The sequence below is a fragment of the Dipodomys merriami genome, unplaced genomic scaffold, assembly GCF_024711535.1.
Source record: "Dipodomys merriami isolate MVZ:Mamm:240054 unplaced genomic scaffold, mDipMer1.0.p SCAF_1, whole genome shotgun sequence".
Classification (NCBI taxonomy): Eukaryota; Metazoa; Chordata; class Mammalia; order Rodentia; family Heteromyidae; genus Dipodomys; species Dipodomys merriami.
The window spans coordinates 38,412,129-38,436,277 of record NW_027202270.1 but is presented as its reverse complement, the minus strand read 5'-3'; the positions used below and the strand labels follow the sequence as shown (position 1 = coordinate 38,436,277).

General features: G+C 37.0%; 1 protein-coding gene across 1 annotated transcript in view; it reads right to left on the bottom strand.

Annotated features, from left to right (window-relative positions):
- Nucleotides 1-9,185: 9,185 nt before the first annotated feature.
- LOC138825453 (titin-like) overlaps nt 9,186-24,149 on the bottom strand; it is a 67,199-nt gene continuing 52,235 nt past the window's right edge. The window contains exons 44-46 of the mRNA XM_070020043.1: nt 22,425-22,613; nt 17,087-17,143; nt 9,186-16,004 (exon numbers count right to left, since the gene is read on the bottom strand). Of these exons, the coding sequence (XP_069876144.1) occupies nt 9,673-16,004; nt 17,087-17,143; nt 22,425-22,613 (6,578 nt within the window). The 3' untranslated portion in view covers nt 9,186-9,672. The remainder of the gene's footprint in view (nt 16,005-17,086; nt 17,144-22,424; nt 22,614-24,149) is intronic.

Genomic DNA, 24,149 nt, shown 5'->3' with positions numbered 1-24,149 from the left:
ATGTTTCTTTGGGAAGCAACATTGCTAAAGCTTTGTCTTTATTGTGGCAGAATAGTAGTTTGAATTATTTGATAAGCAATTCAGTGGATATTTTAATTCTACAAGTGAGAAGACTATGTAAGAAAGATAAAGGAAATTATTTGATAAGCAATTCAGTGGATATTTTAATTCTACAAGTGAGAAGACTATGTAAGAAAGATAAAGGAAATGTATTTGACTCTTCTGAAGAGTATAGGTGTTGTGAGAAGAAGACCGAAGGGGTTTTATAAGGTCTTTCTAACCCTCGTGTTAAATGCCATGATATCTTTAAGTGGTTTGACTTTAAATGGGTCTCCTGGGCAGTATCAAACTTATAAAAGTATTTAATTGTAGGCATTTCCCATTTCTATTCCACTTTGTAGCAAGATTTTAGAAATTTCTTTTGCTAACTAGCTTTTTAAAATTAACCTCCTTGTCCAAAGCTTTGATTCAGTCATATTACTGAATTGGCTTTATTTCGGCAGAAACATCCAAAGGTATCATGTAACATAATTCCATATACTTGGTTGCAAGGAGACATTTTGATTACAAAATGAAAACCACTGGCTAGGTCATTGTGGGCTGGGTTTCTTGAATCTCAATGATTTTTTGATATGTAAAGAGGTGTCTGAAAAGAAAAAGCTTAGTAGAACTTTGCCTTGTTCATGTCCAGGAGACATGATACATGTGTTTGCCTCTGCATGCTTTTTATTGAAAAAGATGTCACCTTTCAACAGCCAGTGCACAATTTCCAGGCAATGTGAATCCATTCCTCAAACCGTATTTCCTACTCACACTCTCTTAGGAGAAAGAAAATCAAAGAGAGAGAAAGACAGAGAGACAGAGAGACAGAGAGACAGAGAGAGAAAGCACAAAACAGCTATTGATGTTTTATAAACCAATTGCAAGCATTTAGTGAGGACTAACTTGTTGAAAATCATCCTATATGTCAATTAGAAAACAGAGCATAATGTTTGTGTAGTGGGTCTCCTTCTTAAGTTTGGAATAAAGCTTTTGGTGAGAGTCTTTGTTTATAGTCCTATATTAGTTATCCTCCTTCATCGCACTTAGGATTTAAACTTAATCATATGCTGACTTAGAAAAAAAAGAAACTTTTTTTTTGTAATTCTGTTCCTAATCAACTATTTAGTTCTGAATTCCAAATACATGGAGATATCATTTATTTTTTATTAGTGCCGCACTCTTTTGAAATATTTTATATTAAGGACCAAGCCAGGCTAATTTGATGATTTAACAATGTCCTTAATCCATGCTTTTCCTTTGGTTGCAGATAAAAGTATAACTATATAGAATAATGGTTTATCCTACACAGGTTTTGCAGTTCCTAGCCACCAGGTTCCCACCGTGGTTGTTGGTGTGTCTGGCTGGTGGGACTTCCTGCTCCTGAAAAGGAAACAACGTAAGCAACAATGTGAAATGAACTGACAACCTCCATGACCATGTACATATTTACCTGTCACTGTAAGTGTGGCTGTACAGCTGACACTGCCATATTCATTGGAAGCTTTGCAGGTGTACTCGCCACAGTCGACTACCTGGGTTCTGAGGATTTCCAGGCTGGACACGTAATTTGAAGATCGAATAGAACACTTGTCACTCTCATAAATCTCCCGGCCAGCTTTGAACCACTGGAACCGGACATTGGGTGCACTTTGGATCTCACAGGTGAATTTGGCGAGGTGACCTAGAGCTACGTCCAGAGGCTCAATTCTCCTCTTGATCACAGGGGCAGCTGCAAAGGAAAAAGAATCTGTTAGCATGCCTCTTTATCAGGCATCCCATGATTTTCGCTCTCTTCTAACTTTTGCTGCTGCTAATGAAGTAAAACAGTTAAAATTGGTGAGTCAAATTACAGCAGTTTAAAACAAATGCCTGGAAAATAAGAAAGATCATTCAAGGTAAAAGAAGACAAAAAATAGCTCTCAACATATTCAATTGTGACTTATGAAAAAATACTATTAAAATGTTGTGCTATGGGTGTACATGCATTGCAGCGTGATATATCATTTAAATATACCATGCTTATAGGAACACTGCAACTAATGTGAAAAATATGGTATATTAAGTACAGTGATTAAGTGAAGAAAAGCAAAAAATAAACCCAAACAAGAAGCACAAATGGACAACTAATCATGGTTATTTTCAATTTATAGATGGGTGTGGTTATTTTGGAGAGGCTACCTATTCACAGATAGCTTTTTATTACATATTATTAAAATATTGTCAGGTAAAATAACTAAAAAGCACATTCATCAACATCATAAAACATATAAGAATATGTTTTATTTTAAAAGTAGTCTCATAGATATGATAATGTACTACCCAACAAGGCAAATGAAGAACATATAACCATGATTATGTCTGTGAATTCATTCTTGTTCTAAATAACTTGCATTCTGAAAGTAAAAAATAAGTGACAATTCTGTGATGAAACCTAAGTTATTCAAATCCAGTGAGTATTAGAGCTTGAACCATTTCATCCATAATATCCAACCTCTTTTTCCTACAGTGAGTTTTGCTGAAGTTGTTGTTTTCCCACTGTCATTCCAGGCCTCACAGACATAGTCTCCTTGATGCTCTTCTGCATTTACTGTGTTGATTACTAGTGTATATGTATTTTGCTCTTGTAAACACTTGAACTTTTCATCTGAAGGTACCAGTTTGCCCTCAAAATACCAATTCACCTCTTTAGCATTTTCTATCGATGATATGAGGTATACAACATCTCCTTCTTCAGAAATGACATCTACTAAGGGCATAAGTATAATGGGGTAATGCTTTTTAGTTAAACTATCCTCAGCTCTCTGTGTCTTTCCCAAAGCAACCTCCTGAGTACCACTTTCAGAGGGTTTCTCTTTTTCCTCTAGGGGTTTCAGACTCTCGTCCTGGGTTTCATCAGACACAGCAGAGGAAGCAACCTCATCAGTAGCAGGGGGATCCATATCTTTGACCTGACTTTCCACCTGAGAACAACTAACCTCTTCAGTGGAAACAAAATATCTAGATGTGACTTCTGGTTCAGTGATTGCCTCAACTTTCTGTGGATCTGAAAAATAGGCCACTTTGTCCCATAGATCTAATGTGTTTCCTGTCTGAATTCTGGGATCCTCAGCTGTTAAGATGTTTATTTCTTCACATATAATAGAGCACAAAGCATCCTTGAGTTCAGTTTTCAGGTTAGCCATTTGAGGATCAATATCTTCAATAGCAATGGTCACTTCTTCTATTAAAGACTTCACTGAAGTAATAAGGTAGGTGCACAGGATTCGTTTGGGCTCTTGGGTGAAAATTATGGTCTTGACCTCCACCTTTTCTATGTTTCTTAACCACTCAGAGAAAAGACTTGGCTGTTCCATCGCCACAGCACCTTGCAGAGCCCTCCTGATCTGAGCTTTCAGGTTTAATCTTTGTTCTGGAATACTAGGCAGCAGACTTTCCTTCAATAAAATGCCACTTCCCTGCACTTCTTGTATTCCTTTTATCACCTGGGACTCTTTTCTATACTCAGTGGTTTGGTTCAGGGACATTGCTGGGTCATCAGAACGTTCCTCCTTGAGTAAGACATGCTTGTCCTCAAGTACTAGTGGAAAGTTTAAGGACTTGCTTTCATCTGTCTTGACAGCAACATCTTGCCCGGCACTTTTTAGTTGATCTGCACTTTCCATCAGAATTTTTCCTTCTGTGCATAGGTGTTCTGAAGTAACCTGGGGCTCATAGTTGACCTCAGAAATCTCAACATTGGGACCCTGAAAACTTTCCACATGTCCTTCAAGTAAGCTCTGACTCAGGAGCAGAGCACTTTGTGTCTCTTGTTTTGGAAGAGTTTTTATTTGCTCTGTTTCCACTCCAGGAACTGGTGCTTCTTCAGACACAGAGGTTGAATCAGAATGTGCCGGCAGTTCTGCTGAGGACTGTGGATGAATCCAGTCAGGTTCAGTTATTGTTCTTGAACTTACTTGTTCTACAGACAAAGCCCTTGGAAAAATGTTTTCAGGCTCTTGACACTTCCAAGTATCTTCTTTGGAGAGGGTTTTCGGGAACTGGACAATCTGCAGCTGTACATTGGGGGCTGGTTCCTGGTTGGGCTGCACATGAACAGTACCATCGATAGAAGGGAGCACGCTGCTGCTTTCAGGAGTGGGCCTGTCCTGTTCCAAAAGGCCTGTGGACTGTAATGGCTGAACCCCTAAAGTAATTCCATGGCTTACGTCATTCATTTTAACAATATGTTCATATTGTTCCTTTTCTTCTACAATTAAAGCACCTTTCAAAGTGGTATCCTTCACAAAAGCTAAAATTTCTTGCTCTGAGTCCAGTGTCTCAACTGCAGGGCTCTTTAATGGCTTCTCTGAAACATCATCAGGAGCCTCAGATATGGACTTCACTTTTCCTGGAGCATCAGTCACATCTGTGTCTTCTGGGAGTACCAGCAGCTGGGCAGCACAGGTAGACTGACCCCACACATTCTCAGCTTTACAGGTATACAGGCCACAGTCCTCCCTTTGAGGGTCATTGACTATGAGTTTCCCAGAACCATCAGGATTATAAATGATGGTATGATAAACATTGGTGCAAAGCTGCTTATTTTCTTTGAACCATACAACAGTGGGGGGAGGACTCCCATGCACCGAGTAGTCAAAGATGGCAGGGAGCCCCACAGTACAGTGGACTGGTTTTAACTCTTTAAGAAAGTAAGGAGGACAGGGACCCTCCACTTGTCCCTGAGATGTATGCACTCCTGGATCTGTTTCTATCTCTTTGCATCCTTCTCCTTTGGGATTTATCTTTAGAGAGGCACTGCATACTGATTTTCCATACTCATTACTGGCCATACATGTATACTCTCCTTCATCCTCAAATTTGGTGAATAGAATGATCAGGCTATAATTATCACCATCAAAAACAAATTTGTAATCGGTAGAAGGGGTTAACATTTCTCCATTAAAGAACCACTGAATTTTAGGCTTGGGAATGCCTGTGACAGTGACAGACAGTTTAGCAACATCCCCAATACTTGTTTCAGCATTTGCAACTTCTTTGATAAAAACTGGAACCCTGCCTTCCTTTTTGGATTCTGTTTGAGTTGACTGAACTGGTTCAGACAAAAGTTCAAGTGTTTCACTTATATTAGATAGCTGAAGCTCAGAATTGTAGGTTTGACATCCTTCTTCCTCAGCAGATAGAAAATTAGAAATCTCTGTATGGAGAAAAATGATTAGTTAACTACAAAATTGTAACAATAACAATAAAATATAAAATTTAACAGCAACAATAAAATCAAAGAATTAAGTACCAACTGAGAAACTTCTGCCTGTTTTTCTTTTTCTGGAGCTATTAGATTATTCTGAGATTATCAAAACATGTTGCTAATTTCTTTTAGTTTATTATACAAAATGACATGATTCTAATATGGCAGACATACAAGTTTAGATCCACTTCATTTGGTATACTTTATGAGTGGAAGATGATTTTATGAGTTTTCCTTGTGATATAGTTTGAATTCTACAGTTTGAGAAATTGCTACCTAAATATTTCAGATAAAATAATCCAGAATTACCTAAATAGAGTTCTGAAAAGCTACAGAATTGTCAAGTAGGATTTTCTTAAGTTTAAAATGATTTTCATTGTCCAAGCCTGATTAAATAAAACATCTTATACATTATATAAAATTTATTATATAAGATGTTTCATAATGGCATCAGCTTAGAGGCTGATCTAGGGAAAACATTTAATGTAGTTTAGTAAGACTAATTTGCATAGAAACCATTATTGTCAGGTACTAGAAAGAAAGGTTTTCCTTTGTCTGTGTAAATTGTCACCATTACTTCAACATATCTCTTATAGGGCAGTGGTAAAAAAACAAAAACAAAAAACAAAAAACTGAGGAATAAAAAATAAGAGAAAAAGACTCCAAATATTAAATTTTTGATTGCAGTTTATTCTGAAAGGAAAATCCATACAGCATTATTGAGCAGGAAACAGTGAATGACAGATTCTCAAACAGCATCGTGCATGACAGGATGAAAGAGGGTAATTTGATAATAGGGAATGAAGACTTTACATTAAATTTGCTAGGGACATAGCACAGCCTTGCTACAAATGGTTTCACGGCCTTAATTGAGAAGCAGTTGTATTTCGTTTTTAGTGTACTTTCATAGGTCTCAATTCCTTTCTATATTAATGAGTAAGCACTAGAAGACTGAATTTATGTCTGTTGGCTATAAACATACTGTTAGAATATATAACATGTAGAATATATACTCAGTTCTTTATGCTTGCTCCTAGTAACCCCATAAAACCACTGGTTAATTCCATAACCAAAGGATGGCCACTTAACTTATACTTAATCTGTATTACTTATATTAGCTTTTCCTTCTTTTTAACTCCTAAAGTATCTAGAAAAGGAATAAATGTGAATATAGTTAAAATACCTTTACTCACTTTAATATTTTCAAAGTCTTGTCCCTACTTCAAAACATGGTGCACTAACCATGAAAGATAGTAAATGAAATTTAAATGTGCTGAAACATGAAAGTGAAGTTAAAAGTACATGAAGCAGTAATAGCTAATCATCATGTCTAAATTTGACTATGTAAAATACAGTGAATTCTTCAGCATCAGGGAAATTAATATTTTAGGCTTTTAAGTTATGTGTCTTCAAGTCAGAAAATACATTCATTTAATTATCTACAACAATTAATATGGAAGCCCAGTGTGTAAAAGGCTTATTCTTATTTAGTCATTGTTATTCTGCATATACTAATTTTTTTCTATAGATTTTTGATGTGATATATTATTATCAATATTATGTGCTCATTGCTTACACTGATATGATTGTTGTTTAGTGTTTTATTTATCTCATTATGAGTTATGCTAACTCTAAATTGGTTTTCATATTTAATTTTTTTTCCCAATACTGGAGCTAGAACTTGGCTTGGACACTGTTCCTGAGCCACTTTGTGCAAAAGGCTAGTACTTTACCACTTGAGCCACAGAACCACTTTCAGCTTTTTCTGAGTAATTATTAGAGATAAGAATCTCACAGAATTTCCTGCCAAGGTTACCTTTGAACTGTGATCCTCAGATCTCAGCCTCCCAAGTAGCTAGGATTATAGGCATGAGCTACCAGTGCCCAACTCCTTAAATTATTTTAAAACGTTTTGTGGATGGCAAGCAGGTGTTTTCCTTTAGTTTGGAAAACTATTAAAAAATTCTCATTGTGGGAAAAAAGAATTTAATAATTGCAAGAAAAATAGTAAGCAATCAGGTACATGGATTATTTGTGAAAATCAAATTTACATCAAATGCTTATACTTAAAATTAAAATTAATGTGCTTAATATTATCATGACACTTAATGCTGCTTCCTGTGGGTGAGAGATAGCCACTAGGTAATACTAAATAATTTAAGAATTGGAGAGGGGTTTATTTCTAATTTCATTAGTAGATTCTATTATTTATTTCATCTATTATAGAACTAAAATTTTATTATAAATCATAATTAAGAGTATTTACTACTAGGATGACAACAGACCTTTAGTATTGAATATCACCTTTGAAGACTTATACCAGCCATTTATTTTAGATAAGAAAACTGAATTTCTTCATGACTATTAAATCTTACATAAGAACATTTAATGAATGAAAAAATTGAATAAATGAAAATTTAATACATATTTATAAGCATCTAAGTGAAATTTATGGCTATTTTCAAAAATAAAAATCAGTAAAATATGACATTGAAGATTATGATCTTATTATGTGCATATAATCTAGAACACAGCTTACCATACTGAGTTCCAGTCTAACAATGTCTCTTTCTTTTTTTCTACCTTTTTCTACATATTCTGAAACAAGAACCCAGTTTTAAATATATATGGAAATGAAATATGGTAATTTCTTTCTCATAGTCAAATATTAAATACATGCTACACTTTACACATGATGCCCTCTCAAAAGCTGAGTAAATATTTCCAAATGTGAAAAGATCATTGTCTACTATTCTTAAAATTTCTGGACAAAGGGCTGGGAAGGTGGCTCAGTGGTAGAGCACTTGCCTTGCATGCATGAGGCCCTGGGTTCGATTCCTTAGCACCACATAAGCAAAAAGAAAAAAAAGCCGGAAGGGGCACTGTGGCTCAAGTGGTAGAGTGCTAGCCTTGAGCTGAAGAGCTGAGGGACAGTGCTCAGGCCCAGAGTTCAGGCCCCACATATCACTAAAAAAAAAAAAAAAGAGTTCAGGCCCCACGACTGGAACCCCATCCCCCCAAAAAAAAATTCTGGAAAAAAATCATGTCCCTTAGAGAATATAAGTGATCCTTTCAGATCCTATACAAAACAAGAAGAAAGATATTAATTATGAAAATACTTTTAAAAGAGGAAAATTAATACATGAAAGTTGCATTGTAGAACAGATTATAAAGTTAGGTAACCTTTGGGCATAGCTTACTTTTATTGTTTAGTTAGCTTATTTTGAGAGTGAGCAAATAAACATAGGTTTGGATGCACAAGGATTAAAATTCAAAAAAAAAATTAGAAAGGGAGCAGAGATTTTTTTCCCTTACCAACTTATCTGACATAACTTACTCTTTGTTGCATGTGTGCGCATGTGCTCCAGTCTGGGTATTGAACTCATAGCCTTGTGCTCTGCTTGTTTTTCACTCTAGGCCAGTGCTCTACCACTGGAGCCACATTTTTTTTTCTAGTCCACAGGGCCTGAGCTCTTTCCCTGAGCCTCTTTGTGCTCAAAGATAGTGCCCTGCCATTTGAGCCAAGCCCCACTTCCGGCTCTTCCTGAGTAGTTTATTAGAGATAAGACTCTCATGGACTTTCCATGATCCTCACATCACAGCCTCCTGAGTAGCTAGGATTACAGGCATGGGCCACTTGTACCTGGCTTGGAGACACATGCTTATTTTCAGCTTTTGTTCCTTACTTAATTGGATGTAAGTATCGATGTACCTTTCTGCCTATGCTAGCTCAAACCGTGATCCTCAGATATCAGCTTCCTGAGTAGCTAGGATTTCAAGTGTGAGCCACCAGCACCCAGCTGGTGTACTTACGCACATATAATTTATCTGCTCAAAGAGAATGTATCCTGTGGAATCACTGTACAGAAGAGGAAAAAAGAGAAGTACAGTAATTGGGTAGCCAAGAAGATATTTAATGATGCTTGAGGATACACAGCATTATTGACAGAAGTGATAACTCACAGTGCAGATAACAGAATATTTACATGGATTACAAAGATGAAATTTTCACACGGTGAGAAAGCTTCTCCGGGGATCTTCAGTATGGTGATTCGAATAGAGCAGACATATTTGAAAGTTTATTAGATTCATCTCCTTTTGAAAAACTATGATGGGCTGGGAAGGTGGCTCAGTGGTAGAGTGCTTGCCTTGCATGCATGAGGCCCTGGGTTCGATTCCTCAGCACCACATAAGCAGAAAAAGCTGGAAGTGGCACTGTGGCTCAAGTGGTAGAGCGCTAGCCTTGAGCTGAAGAGCTGAGGGACAGCTCCCAGGCCCAGAGTTCAGGCCCCACGACCAGCAAAAAAAAAGAAAACAAAACAAAAAAGAAAAACTATGAAAGCACTCCAGTACTAATGATTACTGACGTCCTGGAGCATGGCTGTTTATGTTAGGGTGAGGGCTGCACAGCTCTCGGCCACTCCAGAATCATTTGTAGCTACACACCGGTACTCACCTTCGTCACTTTTTATTAAACTCGTTATAAATAAGTTGTGGAATCCTATGCCACGTTCCTCAGCACTGAACCTTATTCCTTGGACCATTTTCCCATCTTTGTACCAGTTAACTGTGGGTCTTGGAGAACCACGAACTAAACACTGGAAATATGCGGCTGTTCCTAATGGTGCATGACAGTCAGAAATGCCTTTGATAAATCTGGGAGGCCCTTCCACCACCTGAAATTCAAAAAAGCTGTCTGCGTATTTACTCCTTAAGACTAATTCTTCCCTTACGCTGCTTAAAGTCACCTTACTCTTCTGTGCTAGCATACTGAGTATTTCAGCATCTCCCATGGTGAGGAAGCCCCGGCAGATAGCCTCACCCACACAGTTCATAGCTCTGCACCTGTATGTGGCACTATCGTAAGGGCAGACATTTCGAATCTTCAGGATATGACACCCTTTCTCCTCACTGATCACATATTTTGCATTATCTGGTTCAATACACATATATTCTTTGTACCATTTAACTTCGGGAGTAGGGATGCCTATGACTGAACATTTGAATACAGCATCTGAATTTTCTGGAATTTTAAAATCGCAAATAGGTGTTATGAAGCGAGGAGGCATTTCAAATACTTCCAAATCGATTTTTAAGTCTGTGTCTTCTTTCCCTGTGGAACTCATGTGTGGATCGGCCAGATTCAATGGAAGAACATCTAGACTCACAATCATGCTCTTATGATCAGGAGTAAATTCAGGAACTGTGACTATTTTCACTTGTTTCTCAAATTCCTTGACATCTTTTTCACTCAATTCAACTTCCAGGACAATTTCTTGAGGAGAAGGTGTTCTTGATGAGGTGGTATTTTCCAAATCAAACTCCATGACATGCTGATGTGTGACCGGAGGTGGCAGTGCGACCGCTCTTTCTTCTTGGGGTATTATGTCCACCTTTGCGAAGCTCTTTGCTTCTCCTATGATGTTTACAGCGTGGCACATGTATTCACCTCCCTCTCCCTTTTGAATGTTAGAAATTTCCAAAGAACACACGTTACCCACTCTTTCCATTTTGATTCTTTCATCTGGATCTAGCAAAGATTTATTTCGATACCATTTCACACCAGGTATTGGAAGACCCTCCACTTCAACAATGAAGCCTAATGTGGTGTTTTCATATATCTTCCTTTTGGTGAGAGGTTCAATGAAAGATGGAGGCATTTCATTGTCTTTTGGTTCAATGGCTTCATTAGGTGTACCGAATGAATCAGAACGCCACATTTCGTAAGTTGAACTTCTCTCTTCTGTAGGTGTATGGAAATGTTCATTTGGAGTACTGTCTTCCCTTTCTATTTTTGATGGGTATATTTTTACATTTCTAGTGAGATTTGGTCCTCTAGTAGGCATAAAATCTCTCTCTAAAATCTCCCCTGGGGGTGTAGAAAATCTCTCTAGAGTCTCCCCTGGGGGTGTAGAAAATCTCTCTAGAGCCTCCCCTGGGGGTGTAGAAAATCTCTCTAGAGCCTCCCCTGGGGGTGTAGAAAATCTCTCTAGAGCCTCCCCTGGGGGTGTAGAAAATCTCTCTAGAGCCTCACCTGGGGGTGTAGAAAATCTCTCTAGAGCCTCACCTGGGGGTGTGGTGTATCTTTCTGTTATTTCACCTTTAGAAGGTGTTAAATATCCTTCAGTGACTTTCTCTAAGGGTGGGCAGTAGCTTTCAAAAGTCTTGTCTTCTGAATTGACTGAGGATTGTTTAGTTGTATCTGAAGGATTACAATAGAAATCAGGAGATTTCTGAGACTCGAAGTGTTCCACAGATGAAGGTGGGGTATAGAACTGATCTAACTCAGAGATATCTTCACTGCTCGTACTTCCCACATCAATCGAAATGTCTGATTCAGGAGAATATGGGCGATCTACAGAGTCCTGTTTTTGTTTATAATATTCATATACAGTATTGAATGTGACTTCTTCAACCTCCATTGAAGTGACTGATTCACTGTGGACAAGTTCTGCTTTGTGTTTGGTGTCTTTAGTTTGAGGCACTTCATGCTTTCCCACAGCTAGTAAATACTGTGTTAGAGAGGTCTCAGATTCTATTTCTTTAGCTGTGCATACTTCTTCCAGTTGAGGAAGGTTTTCAGAAAAACAAGCTTCTATCTTTTCTCCTTCTGTGGTGGAGAAAGAGACTTCATGTTGAACTTGAACTTCTTCATAACATCTTTCTTGTGAGGCATCAATTGTTTTGCTTATTGGTTCATTTGGATTCTGTTCATCAGTCATCAAGAAAGGCAAGCACTGACTCAGAGAGAGCTGTCTGTGGAACATGTCTGTTTCCTCAACATCATCTCTGTGGTCTTCCAGCTTTCCATTTGTAAATTCCTGTGTCCTACCCTCTTGCCTTTCGTGTGATGCCGGCTCATCTCCAGAAGTGGATTCTTCTTCCATTACCTTAGTCTCTAAGAGCCTTTCCCCTCTTGCTGCCTTTTTCAAATGTGAGATGAAACTGTCACCTCCATTTTCTAGAGAGCTGTCTTTCTCAGAAATATCAGTTTCTCCTACATTTGTAGATGGGGCTTGAAATAAGGCCCATGGTTCATTACAGATTGCTTCAGAAAAAGATTTAAGAGAATGATCCGTTTCTAAAATCATTATATTTTGTTTCTGTGCATGTGGTAAAGTTTCAGAACCAGGAAGTTCTTCTTTATCATGTGTTTCCTGTTGTTGCTTAGTGTCTTCCCCTTGGAACTCCTTGGCTGAATCTCCTAGATGAGAATATACTTGTTTTAGATCAAATACAATGTCTGGAGCACCTGTGATTTCTGAAGGGTGTTCCATCTTGGGATAAGCCTCTTCTTGTCCACTCTCTAATTCTTGGAATTCTACATCTACATTTTCTATTTGTGAACGAAATTTCTTTAGGTCAAATGTAATATGGGCTTCATGTTCAATGGTTTCAGCAACAACAGATTGCTTTGGGGAACCTATTTCTTTCTGTTGCTCTTTTTCTTGTACTTCAAATTCTTTATGAATTTGAGAGGAAAGAAGCTTTAAATTCATGACAATAGCAGATGAATCTGGTTCTGTGTTTGAAGATATTTTCTCTTCCTCATGTATATTTGCATTTAGATTGCCTGATCTTGATTCTCTTTGCTTTAACGAAAAGTCTGTGTTATCAAGCTTCCTTTGAGGAGGGGTAACAAATGATTTCTTTGTAGGTCTTTTTTCTAGAACTCCTTTTTCTACATGTTTTAACTTTTCAAATGCAATGATTTTATGTTTTACCTTTTTTCCAGGGAAGTATCTCTCTTCCACCAGGGGTTTTTCATATACAATTCTAGATGAATCCTTTGTATTTTGAACTTTTTCAGAAGTTCTTTTGGAGTGGAGAGTTAACAAATAGTCACTTGTATCATACTCTTGTACATTTTCCCATTCAAATCCACCAGATTTTCCAAAATCATTTTTTTCATCTTTCTTGATATTAACTTGACTTAAATCATCAACAAATGGATAAACAATACCTTCTGCTTGATTCATCTTTTCTTTTTCATTTACATGTTCCTCTTTCTCTTCACCTGCCCATTGTATGAGTTCAGCTGTGAGAGGTTGGTTGATTTTTGTGGGTCGAGAAACATCTTGTGTAAATCTGGGTAGTCTTTCTCTAGATGTTGTATGGTACACCTGATCTCTCTGGTTTACCTGCTCAATTTTCTCAAGGCTTTGAAAATACTCCCTTATAGAATATTCTTTTACATTTGATTGAGGAGTGAATGGACCAGCTGAATAATCATACAAATGAGCCTGTACATCTTTGCTCTGACTTTGTGCTTGTTGATCTCCAGGATATTGTGCATAAATTCCACTAATATTTTCAAACTGACTATATTTCCTATAAGTGACCGGTTCTACGGTTAGATTCAAAATACTCTCAGCTGTACCTGAATTGTTTTCAGCAACACATTTATAATTCCCCAAATCTTGAGAATTGACATTATTAATATATAATCGATAGCTACAATTAATTGCTTCACATTGGAACTTCTGGTTTGGCTTTAAAGGGACTCCATTTTGAAACCATGTTACCACTGGCTGAGGCTCACCAGATATTACACATTCAAGTATTACAGAATCCCCTTCTCTACACCTGGCATGCTTCGGCATTTCTTGTAAAATTTCTGGTGGCTCATTAGTAATATCACTTGAGAATATAAATTTGTGTTTTGGTGACTGACAAGCTTGATTTCTGTATGTTGTTTCAGGTTCCAGCTGAAATATTTCTCTTGAGTCTTTATCCTGTTCTGGGGTTGGAGTAGCTGCTGTTATCTGAATTTCTACAGGGAAAGAAAGCAGTTCCGTGTTTGCAGAGGCAGGGCCTGGTGGATTCATTGATAACATGTGGACATTGGTTGGGCCCACTTGACTCAGAGATGGATGACTGCATTTTCCTTTGTCAAACATCAAAGCCAGTTCCTCCTCCTCTTCTGTATAGTCATGGAATGCTGGGACTTTGTGTGGTTGGACATCATGTCTTTGTTTTGTTCTCACTCTGAGTATACCTGTTGTCTTTACTGTTCCATATTGGTTAAACAGCACACAGGTCACAGAACCTTCATTTTGCAGATGTACAGAAGAAAAAGTTAATGTTGAGTAGTTTTCTAAAGTATGAATGGTAAACCCTTGATTCCGTGGGATTGGTTTATCATTGTTGTACCATGTCACTATGGGCTGAGGATAGCCTTGAAAATGACATACAAATTTACAACTGTCGCCTTCATACACTTCTTGAGATTCAATGTCTTGAAGAAAGGAAGGTGGACAACGCTGGGGACGTTTTGGGGAAGGATTTTCAAAAACTCTCGTTCTTTCCTCTCGTTCAACTTGGAATTCGTCAACTTCTGTGGAAGCAGAGTACTGCAGCTCTCTCCAATCACCCTGTGTAATTCTTTCACTGTTGATCACTTCACTTTCTTCAGTATTTATAAATGTATCCAAAGAGTCCCTGGTGTGTGGCATTGGAACCTGATATAGCTTGTCAGGAGACTCATATACTTCTTCATTCCAGTATATATTAGTGAGAGATGCAGATGACTCTCCACTTTTGGTGCTGTCTATAATTCCTTCAAGCTCTTGTCTTGCTTGGATATTTTCATTTACCAGAGGTCTATCATATACATGGTCTTTTGGTGGACTTTCTTCTAGAAGTGCCTGTTGGCTCGGTCTACTTTCATTCTGGAGAATGTCTTCATCAACTATAGTTTGAACACTTGTGAGAAATTCTCTAGATTCTACATTTTGAACTGTTTGATTAGGAAAGCCATATGGATTTTGGAGGATACTCTGACTTGAAAGATCTATTTTCTCCCTATTTTCAGCTAGAGCAGACAAAGACCTGCTCTTCATTTCCTCTCTAGAGAACAAAATTCCTTCAGCATCAGCTTCACTTTTCAAAGTCTTTATTTCAGATGATGTCTCTAAAAGGGATAATTTCTTTTTTTCCAGTAAATTTTTTCTAGCCTCTCGTAAACGGTTCAACTTTATTTTGGTCTCCTCATCCAGGAAACTTTCACCTATATTAAGCCATCCTCCTACATCAGATTTACTTTCTATACATTCTTCATCATATACATAATCTTTTTTCTTACCAGGACTTAATGTATTAAAGTGTATGGTTCTCATCATCCCTTTTTGTCCCACGTCTTGTTTTTTGTTAAAGGGAGAACCAGTAAACCTCAGATCAACCTTTACCCTACCTTCTTTTCTTTTAGCTAGAGCCTCCAGGTTTTCACATGTCTGTTCTGCCTTTTTCAGAAATTCTAAGTATTTCTCATCTTGCCCTTTTTGGATTACAAGCAATGATGCACTTGATTCAGCAGACCCTTCACTATTAACTGCCAATAATCTATAACATCCAGAGTCTCTATCTTGGACCCTTTTCACCTCTAAACTGGAAGAGTGATGATGTAAATCACTCTCAGTTTTTATAACCCGACGAAGACCTGTTGGAATAGGCCGATTATTATGAAACCAAGTCATTTCTGGAGTTGGACAAGCAAGTAAGCTACATGTAAACACAACAGGTTCACCCTCTAACACATATTTAAATGTAAGTTTTTGTGTAAAAGAAGGTTTGAAATAGTCAGGCCAGGAGCTTGTAGATGATATTCTACTTGCATATCTCTTAGCAGTCATGGAGCTGTGGTCTATGTCTTCGGAATCTGAAAAGGCATCCCGTGTAACTCTTTCAGAATGTTCAGCTTCTTCCTCGTAGAATAATTCTAAAAAAATATTAAATTATAAAGCATTTTACTATTTTCCACAGCACTTGAAAAAGTTGAAAAAAATGAAATTGCAAAATAGGAAATGAAATAAAGTACATGCTCAGATTCTCACAAATCCAGAAAAAAATTCACTCACCATATTTGTTCGAATAAACGCAACACCATGCTCTGTTTAAAAGATTCTGACACGAAAATCGTTCGTTGTCTGGTCTTTTCTTCAAACTGTTGAAATTTCTTCTTGAACAAGCAAAAATGCATTTCAAAATAACATATTCCTGTGCATATTTGTTTTGAGAGCAGGAAAACTTTGTTGTTTGGATGGCTAAGAGGAAAGTCTTACCTGACTTGCAGAGAGTGGAATAAACGCCCTTTCTGATCCTTTTGATTGTAGATTAAAGTTCTACATTTTTGAGAATTAACTATTTAAGATATATGCAAGAACTATAACCATAAATAAGTAGGTAAAATGAGAAGGCGTTTATTCGAACTAATACAGCCATAAAGTCACAATGTTATGCAAAGAAAAGCAGGCAATAAGGATCACATGAGACAGCTATCTGCAAGCCAGTGTAAGAGACATATCAATGTTAAAATGATATATGTGCATGAAGTGTAAACCAAGAATAGGAATGTAATATGTTCACACATCCTAAATACAGTAGCATTTCAGACATAATTTCATTCATGACATTCATTCTGAAAATGATAGTTAGGTTATTGTCTATTGCTCAACTCTAATTCACTGTGATTCAGAAAATAAACTTCTACTTCATAATTTCATGCATTAAGATGACAAGTTTTTATAATATATACTTTTGAAAATGGCTGCAAATGTGAAATTGAATATGGCTAATCCAATATGAGATTTTTAAATTACCATAACAACAAATTATCATGGAATGCATGTAACCATTAGCATACTAAACCAAGCATGCGACATAGTAATATATGCTCTAAGAGATATATTTGAACATTTATGTCATTCTTTCTTCAATAATACTAAGAGAAATAAGGCTTCACAAGGATTCTATTAATCCTTTGGAATTTCTACTTTAATCTCACATTCATTAAAACGATACCTTTCATCTCCATTTCAATCTGTTGTTCAATCCTCTCATGTAAAATTGATTCGGGGGCTAAAATGAAAAAAAAGAAACAGATTTTGGTGATTAACAGCATATACTTCCTATTCATTTCATGTCTCAGATGATTCAAATGTTCTCTTTATTATCAATCCAGAAAACTACACCCCCTAAGTTCACCAAAGTCCATGCCAAACAAAATAATGAGCTGATAAAGTACATGACAATGTGGACAGAAAGATTAAAAACATTTTTATTTTAGCTTCTCTCTGAAATTTCCACTTTTAGTCCTCTATTTCCCCATGCCTTCACATGCATTCAGAAAAGCAATCCACATATAAAGGAATAGTCTGTGTTTAAAATGTCCTATTGACTGAACAGTGGCTACAAGGTGAAATTGCATTTGTTAGGAACATGCATTTTCTTGCTTGGCACTTTTAGTTGAGGGTTATTCTCAGTTCATTCTGCAGAATGAAACTTTCTTTTTTGCTAGTAAGTAGTCCTTTGATTTGAGCCACCTTTGAAACTTTAAATTGCAAGCCTAATTACATGTCAAGGAGTAAGACAAAGACTCCTAAACTCCAAGTTGCTTTTATTATACAAGGAACAGGTATAATAGCTTTTAGAAGGCAGCCCCCTGGGGAAAGCTGGCGCCCTGAGACCAGTCATTCTTCAGGCCATGTGGCACACTTTTAGTAGACTTGACTCCTTTCTTCTTGTGGTCTTTAGCATGAAGTGAATGACAAACATGATGTTTTCTTTGACGATTTTCTGTTTATTTCATGGGTTGTTTTTATTCTTTGAGTGTTTTAATACTTTTGTTGTCTGAACCAAGAGTAATTATTGTAACTGCTCGGGTTTGTGATTCTTTTGCTAGTAAGAATCAAGTTTGGGAAAGGCACAGTTAGCTGTGTTTGTAAAACTGTTGAGAAGATGGAATGTCATTAGGATGAAATGGAAAGGGCACGTGTTATTCTCCAAAATAATATAGAATACATTTTTGATTTTTATAAACACAAGAACTCTATTCAAGCATACCCAAGTGGTATTTTACCTGACTTGGATGGACAGGTTATATTGCCTACACAAACTTATTAGGTCAAAATAAAAAAGATATATTCAAATATTGGCTTAATGTTAAATAATTAGACAACTATGCCTGATCCCTCAGTTTTCAAATATCTAAGGTGTATTTTCCTTTAACTTTGTAAGTACAAAAAGGCTGTCTGGACTTCTAACAGATTGCTCTTGCTTTATGAACACTAGTATTATTAATTGGAACTAAGTCAACTCCTAGGGCAAAAATACCCATTTTAATTCACACTAAGAATTTGACATTCAAATACTATTTTATGGCACTGGATCCTTTACAAATGATGTCAAAAGGTCCACATTCCTTTCACCTCCACAATGAAGACAACACTCAATTACCCAATTGCTGCAGAAACTGTCATAGCTGACACCTATATGCTCATAGCCAACACCTCCAGATAAACAACCATTCTATGTAGCTATTGTTCTAGCTATAAGTTTCAGTGAAATGAGAGCCAATTCCTTAGATGATGGAGTTTCCCTTCTACTAAGTAGACCTGAGTATTTGAGATGTTCCTTTTTAAGCCTATGGAGAAAGAACCAGAACTAGCTCTACAACAAAATCTCAGGTTAAGAAATAAAACAGTCCCTTTTTGGTGAGAGGGTACTACAGATGCATTAAATGAATTAATGGGCGCAATTGGATCATTAAGTGTGAGCTTGACTGGCTGACTATTGGGAGAAAGAAAGTTTTTGGTTTTAAAATTCTGTGCAGAAATAGATAGCACTGTGCTGTCTTTTGTTCATCTCTAACATTTCAACAATAATGTGGCCAGTATCAGGGAAGAACTTTCTATAGCCTTTAGGAATGATTGATGATCTTTCACCAAGTCCTCTCCTTGGGACAGAGAGAAGCCCCTTTGACTGCAGATACATACTACCAGCTCCCAGCACTTGAAGGGTTTTCTCCTTTTATTAGTGTCTAACAGGCAAGGCTAGGTAAGAGGGAGATGGCCTCTCTCATTCAGACAGGTTTATCTGTGCTCTTCCAGGAAAAAAGTCAAGAATCAGGCACAATAGTAAAAACCATAAGAACGTTATACAATTCCAGGAGAACTGACGGCTGCAAAAGCAGTATCATTCATTAAGATCTATCTATAAACTGCTAATTGTGTGCAAACCCAAGCCTTATTATTTCAGGAGCCCATTCCTACTTTTGTGCCTTCCTTATCAACAGCTAGAGCCTCTGGATCTGAAAAGAATAGATAATAACAGGATCCTTCACTATTCAAGCAATTAAATTCAAATATTGCATAGTATCAGATAAAATAAATACCCTATAAGTACTTAGCCAACTACAATTTTTCATCTTCCTTTAGTATATTTACTAGATCTACATTTGGTAAATATTAGAAAAGCAGCTCATCTGCAATAAACATTGATTTCCTTAAACTATATGTGAAAGTCAAATGCTGGGGATGTTTTAATCAACATATTCATCGACTCAATTTGCATGGATATATAAAATGCATAAATCTGCATAAAGCAATGAAGATGAAATGAATCAAGTCATAGCTAAGAATCAAATAACCACCTCCCATATTTAGTACTGCGGATGTTGTCTTCTCTCTCTAGTCATTGTGCACAATCCTTGGTCTATGAGCTGAACATTGCATATAATAAGACAATGACTATTTCCATCTTGTGATTGCTTCACTCTCTCAGAATCCTCTCTCTTTACACCTTCATGAGTCTGGGTTACATCAACAAAAGATTCATCTACAACACAGAGAAACTGAGTGATTTCCCTTTACAGTGAAGTCTTGAAGATGCAGGAGAATCTTCCGTGCCTCATCCATTGGCTTTTCAGCACTTCTCTCAGATAGTTCTGCTGTCAGCTATTTAGGAAAGGTTGCCATCTGGTGCAGCTCTACCACTTGAACAAATGCAGCTGTTGGGTGGAACTTTCAGACATACTCTCAAAAACCTGCACTTCATATTGATATGAAGAGCTTCAAAATGACTTAATTTTCCTTTTGAGATATTTTGCTCTCTTCCTTTGTGAAAGAGGAATCTACCACTGCCTGAGACTTGGTGGACTTCCTTACATTTTCCCCAAAACTTTGCCTATCGAGGACTTGTATAAACAAGTAGCAAGAAAAAGAAAAGAATATTAAGATCTAAGTGTTGCCACTTTAGGTTAGAAACATAACAAGGCATGGAAGATGATGAAAGATGTCATTGTCACTTGGGAGCAGCATGCTGGATACAATATGGTTGAAGACATCACGGTTACACAAAAGAAAGCCCATTCACAATCATCCAGTGGTGAGTGTCAGAGGAAGGTTTATATGAATGCCACACAAAATCGGGTTCCTTCTGTTTGGTATCTTGGCAACTATAGAATCACATAATCTGTCTCCATCCAGCCTCATAGTTTTTCCGCTATGTGAGACACTGTTTGTCCTTTCTCCCTCATATACTTTAGGACAATAAACAGCGCATAGATTGTTTAATGATGTGATGTTGTTTAGAAAGGTAAAAAGAGCCAAGCAAAGTTGGAGTCTACCAAAACAATCATTTTTTTTTTCATGAATGCATAGATCACATACTTTGGTGAAATTGAATTGGGAGAGATGTGTTAGGTATTAGGTGTTTGTTGTTGTTGTTTTAGTAGATCAGGGACTGATCACAGCATGCAATGAACCAACAACAGAGACCCTGGTTAGTAACAGTGGAAATGGAAGGTATGCAGCAAATCAAAGTCTTTGAAGCAAGATGGGCTTTACCTTCGAGAGTCACTGTGAGTGTGGCTGCACAAGTGGCTTCCCCAGCACTATTGGCTGCTTTGCAACAGTACTGCCCAGCATGCTCTGAGTAAGCATCAACTATAAGCATTAAAGCCATGCCTGTGGTCTCCTCAAAGTGGAAAACTACATCTTTTGTTGGCAGAATTGGTTGCTGGTTGTGAAACCAATGAATTTCTGGCTTGGGAATACCAGAAACCCTTGCATGAAATCTGACTGTCTCCCCGCTGTGCACCCTGAGGCTTGACAGAGGCTGGATGAAGATGGGCTTTTGGCCAAGGGCCTCCTTCTTAAATGAAATTGATGAAGAGACATGCCATTGAGAGTTGGATGTAACTTCTTCAAATTTGCTAAATCCTGAAAAGAAGCATGCCAGTTTTTAATGCCTTTCCCTGTATTTAATCCAACATTCTTTTGGAGGTGTCTATAGATCTGTCACAAATTTCAGCCATGGACTAGAATATAGTTAATTCTTAATGCATTGTTATTGTGTGTCACCACTGAAGAGAAGTCCCACTTCCCTTCCATTGACCTGGCAGGAAAGTTGAGACACAAATGACTTAAGGAACTTCACTCGGTTGTTCATGAGGGAAATAGTGGGGTGTGCAACCAGATTGGAGTACTCAATTTTTTCTTCTTCTGTGTGTAAAACAGAGTTTTCTATTTTGTGAACCACTTCAGATCATTAAGAAAACATTCCACCAAGGTGCGTAAAATTAAGGAAAGAAATGATAGTTTTTCCAGATGCTTTTCTTTTTTTTTAACATTCAGAAAAATGTATGGCTGACTAAAAATCTTCCTGTACTTGTTTTCTTTCTTTCCCTATGTTTTATTTTTACTTGTTTATGTTTTGGTGCAGAGAACCAAATCCAGCATCTCCAGCATGCTAAGTAATGAGCCACACATCCCAGCCCATAGTATCCTTGTTTTAACTTGAAGTGGCTCCTGTAGAATGAGGATATGTTTCTGATTTCAATTTAAAAGCCAACTGACAGAAATGTTCAGCTACCTTAACACAGAGCCTTTCAACAGCCAAACATTCTTTGGGTAATGGTTAATATATTTAGCTTGAGAATAGATCTGAAATATTTACAATAGGTCCTATAAAATCATAGTTGTGCCAACACAATGGGATAATGATAACACTTTCAGTTGTAAAAAAAATAAGATTTTCATCCTAGTTAAGTGAGAAACAAAACCTATTTCTTCAGCTTATTTCTCCCCATTCTGATACATGCTGATCAGGAAGCCTGAAAGCTGGTGATGTCTGGTATTATCACAAAACTGTATGGAGAATAAGTGGGGAAAATAAAAGATGATGATTTGTCATTCATAAGAGCAGCGAGAGCATCACATATAACATGGAATAATTAGTGGAGTTATAAAGAAAAATGGTGGAACCAATGATAATTGATACGAACATTTTAGTAATGGTTACTGCCATTGTAAGATTAGATCTCAGTTTAAATGTGGTTCTTAAAGATGCTTTACTCTACCTTCCAGTCTCAAGTTGGCTGTGCTTGATACTTGGCCAACAGCATTGTTAGCAACAAAAGTGTAGGTTCCCTCATCCTCTGGATAGGCTTCAGCAATTTCCAGTTGGTAAGTGTCTTCAAACTGAGTCATTCTAAAGAAGCGGGATGGCTTGATTTTCTTGTCTTTGCTATACCAAGACACCTTTAGATCTGTATCACAAAAGGAAATAAAAAGATTTTTAGATCACAAAAGAGTGGATTTTTTTATTACCTGCCAACAAAGCAGTCATTAGACCAGTGACTAGAGTGCATCTTTATCTTAGGACATTATATGTTTTCAATTCATTTCTAAGCTGACTCTAGAAAAATCCAGTTTGTTCTACTGTTGAACTTGTAATGTTAAAAAATATAGAATTTTGTAATATTATTTTGTGGTATTGGCAAGTCATGTGGTAGACATGAGGTTATGATTTTGACATAGTCAGTGGTTTTGAGGAAAACATGGCCATGGGATGGCCTCCTCATGAAGGATCAGATCTGGAACTGTGGCCATGTTCAGCAATAGGAAATGGGAAAAACCTCTACTTCCAGCTTACAGAAAGATTAATGAGGGCAGAGAAGATCACTATTCCATAGAGTCTAAAATAGACATCCTTGAAAGTTGGAGAAAAAGCCTTTATGTTTTCATTCCCAATGAGCTGGTGTGTAAAGGTTTCAGCCAAATCATATATGTGGCACAAATAATTGTACAGACATAATTTTTTAAATTGAGAGACTATGGGATTTGAGCATTTTAGACATATTTAATTTTTTATATGTCTTTTATTGTAAAAACACTGTACAGAGGGGTTAAAGTTACACGAATAAGGTAATGAGTACATTTCCTATCGAGCATTGTTACCTCCTCCGACATATTTAATTTTAAAGTAGCAGTTATAATACATTATGATAACATTATTTCTGCACAAGATGTGAGCTATCTTAATAGAAAATTTAAAAAACCTTATTAAGGATAAAATAAGAATTATTATATTGTCATACTTTGGCACTAATGTTGATTTATGAAGGTTATCTTCCTATGATGTGAGTTGTTTATAAACTACAGATTCTCCTTTATAGAAAGAAATGTCTTTGCCTCTTGTTGCCTAAGGGGTAACAGGTAAAAAAAAATGAAATCCTGACACTGAAATCTTGCAGGTATATTACCTAAGATTTGTCATTTACTATCTTTGGACCAGATTTCTCATTTGTGAAATTGGAAACATAATAATTCATGTTGTACTCATTGCAGACAGTTACCATGAGAATTAAGTGACATAAGAAACATAAAAAACTTTATAAATTACTGGTACAAGTAAGCAATTAAAGCAAGAATATAATGTTGGAGGGAGCAGTGGCGTTTTTGATGTTATAACAAAAGATGAAGCCTTGTGATTTAATAACCAATGTTGCTACAAGGATTTTAATGATCATTCCTCAAACAGTTCTTTTGTGTGTATGTATGCTTTTCAAAACCATTACAAATGGGAGGTAAAGGGTTTAGCACCTCCCTTAAAAGATTCTCTACACTGACAATTTTTCTTTTGGTGAACTAAATGAGGCCCTAGGAAACACCTAGAGGCCATTGGGCAGGAACTTTTAATAACAAATGAGGTAAAAGGCAAAACCACACTTGACAATGCACTTAGGGCTCCATGCTGGGTTTCTATTATCTTTGTTGGTCACTGATCCCTTATAGCTTTTGTG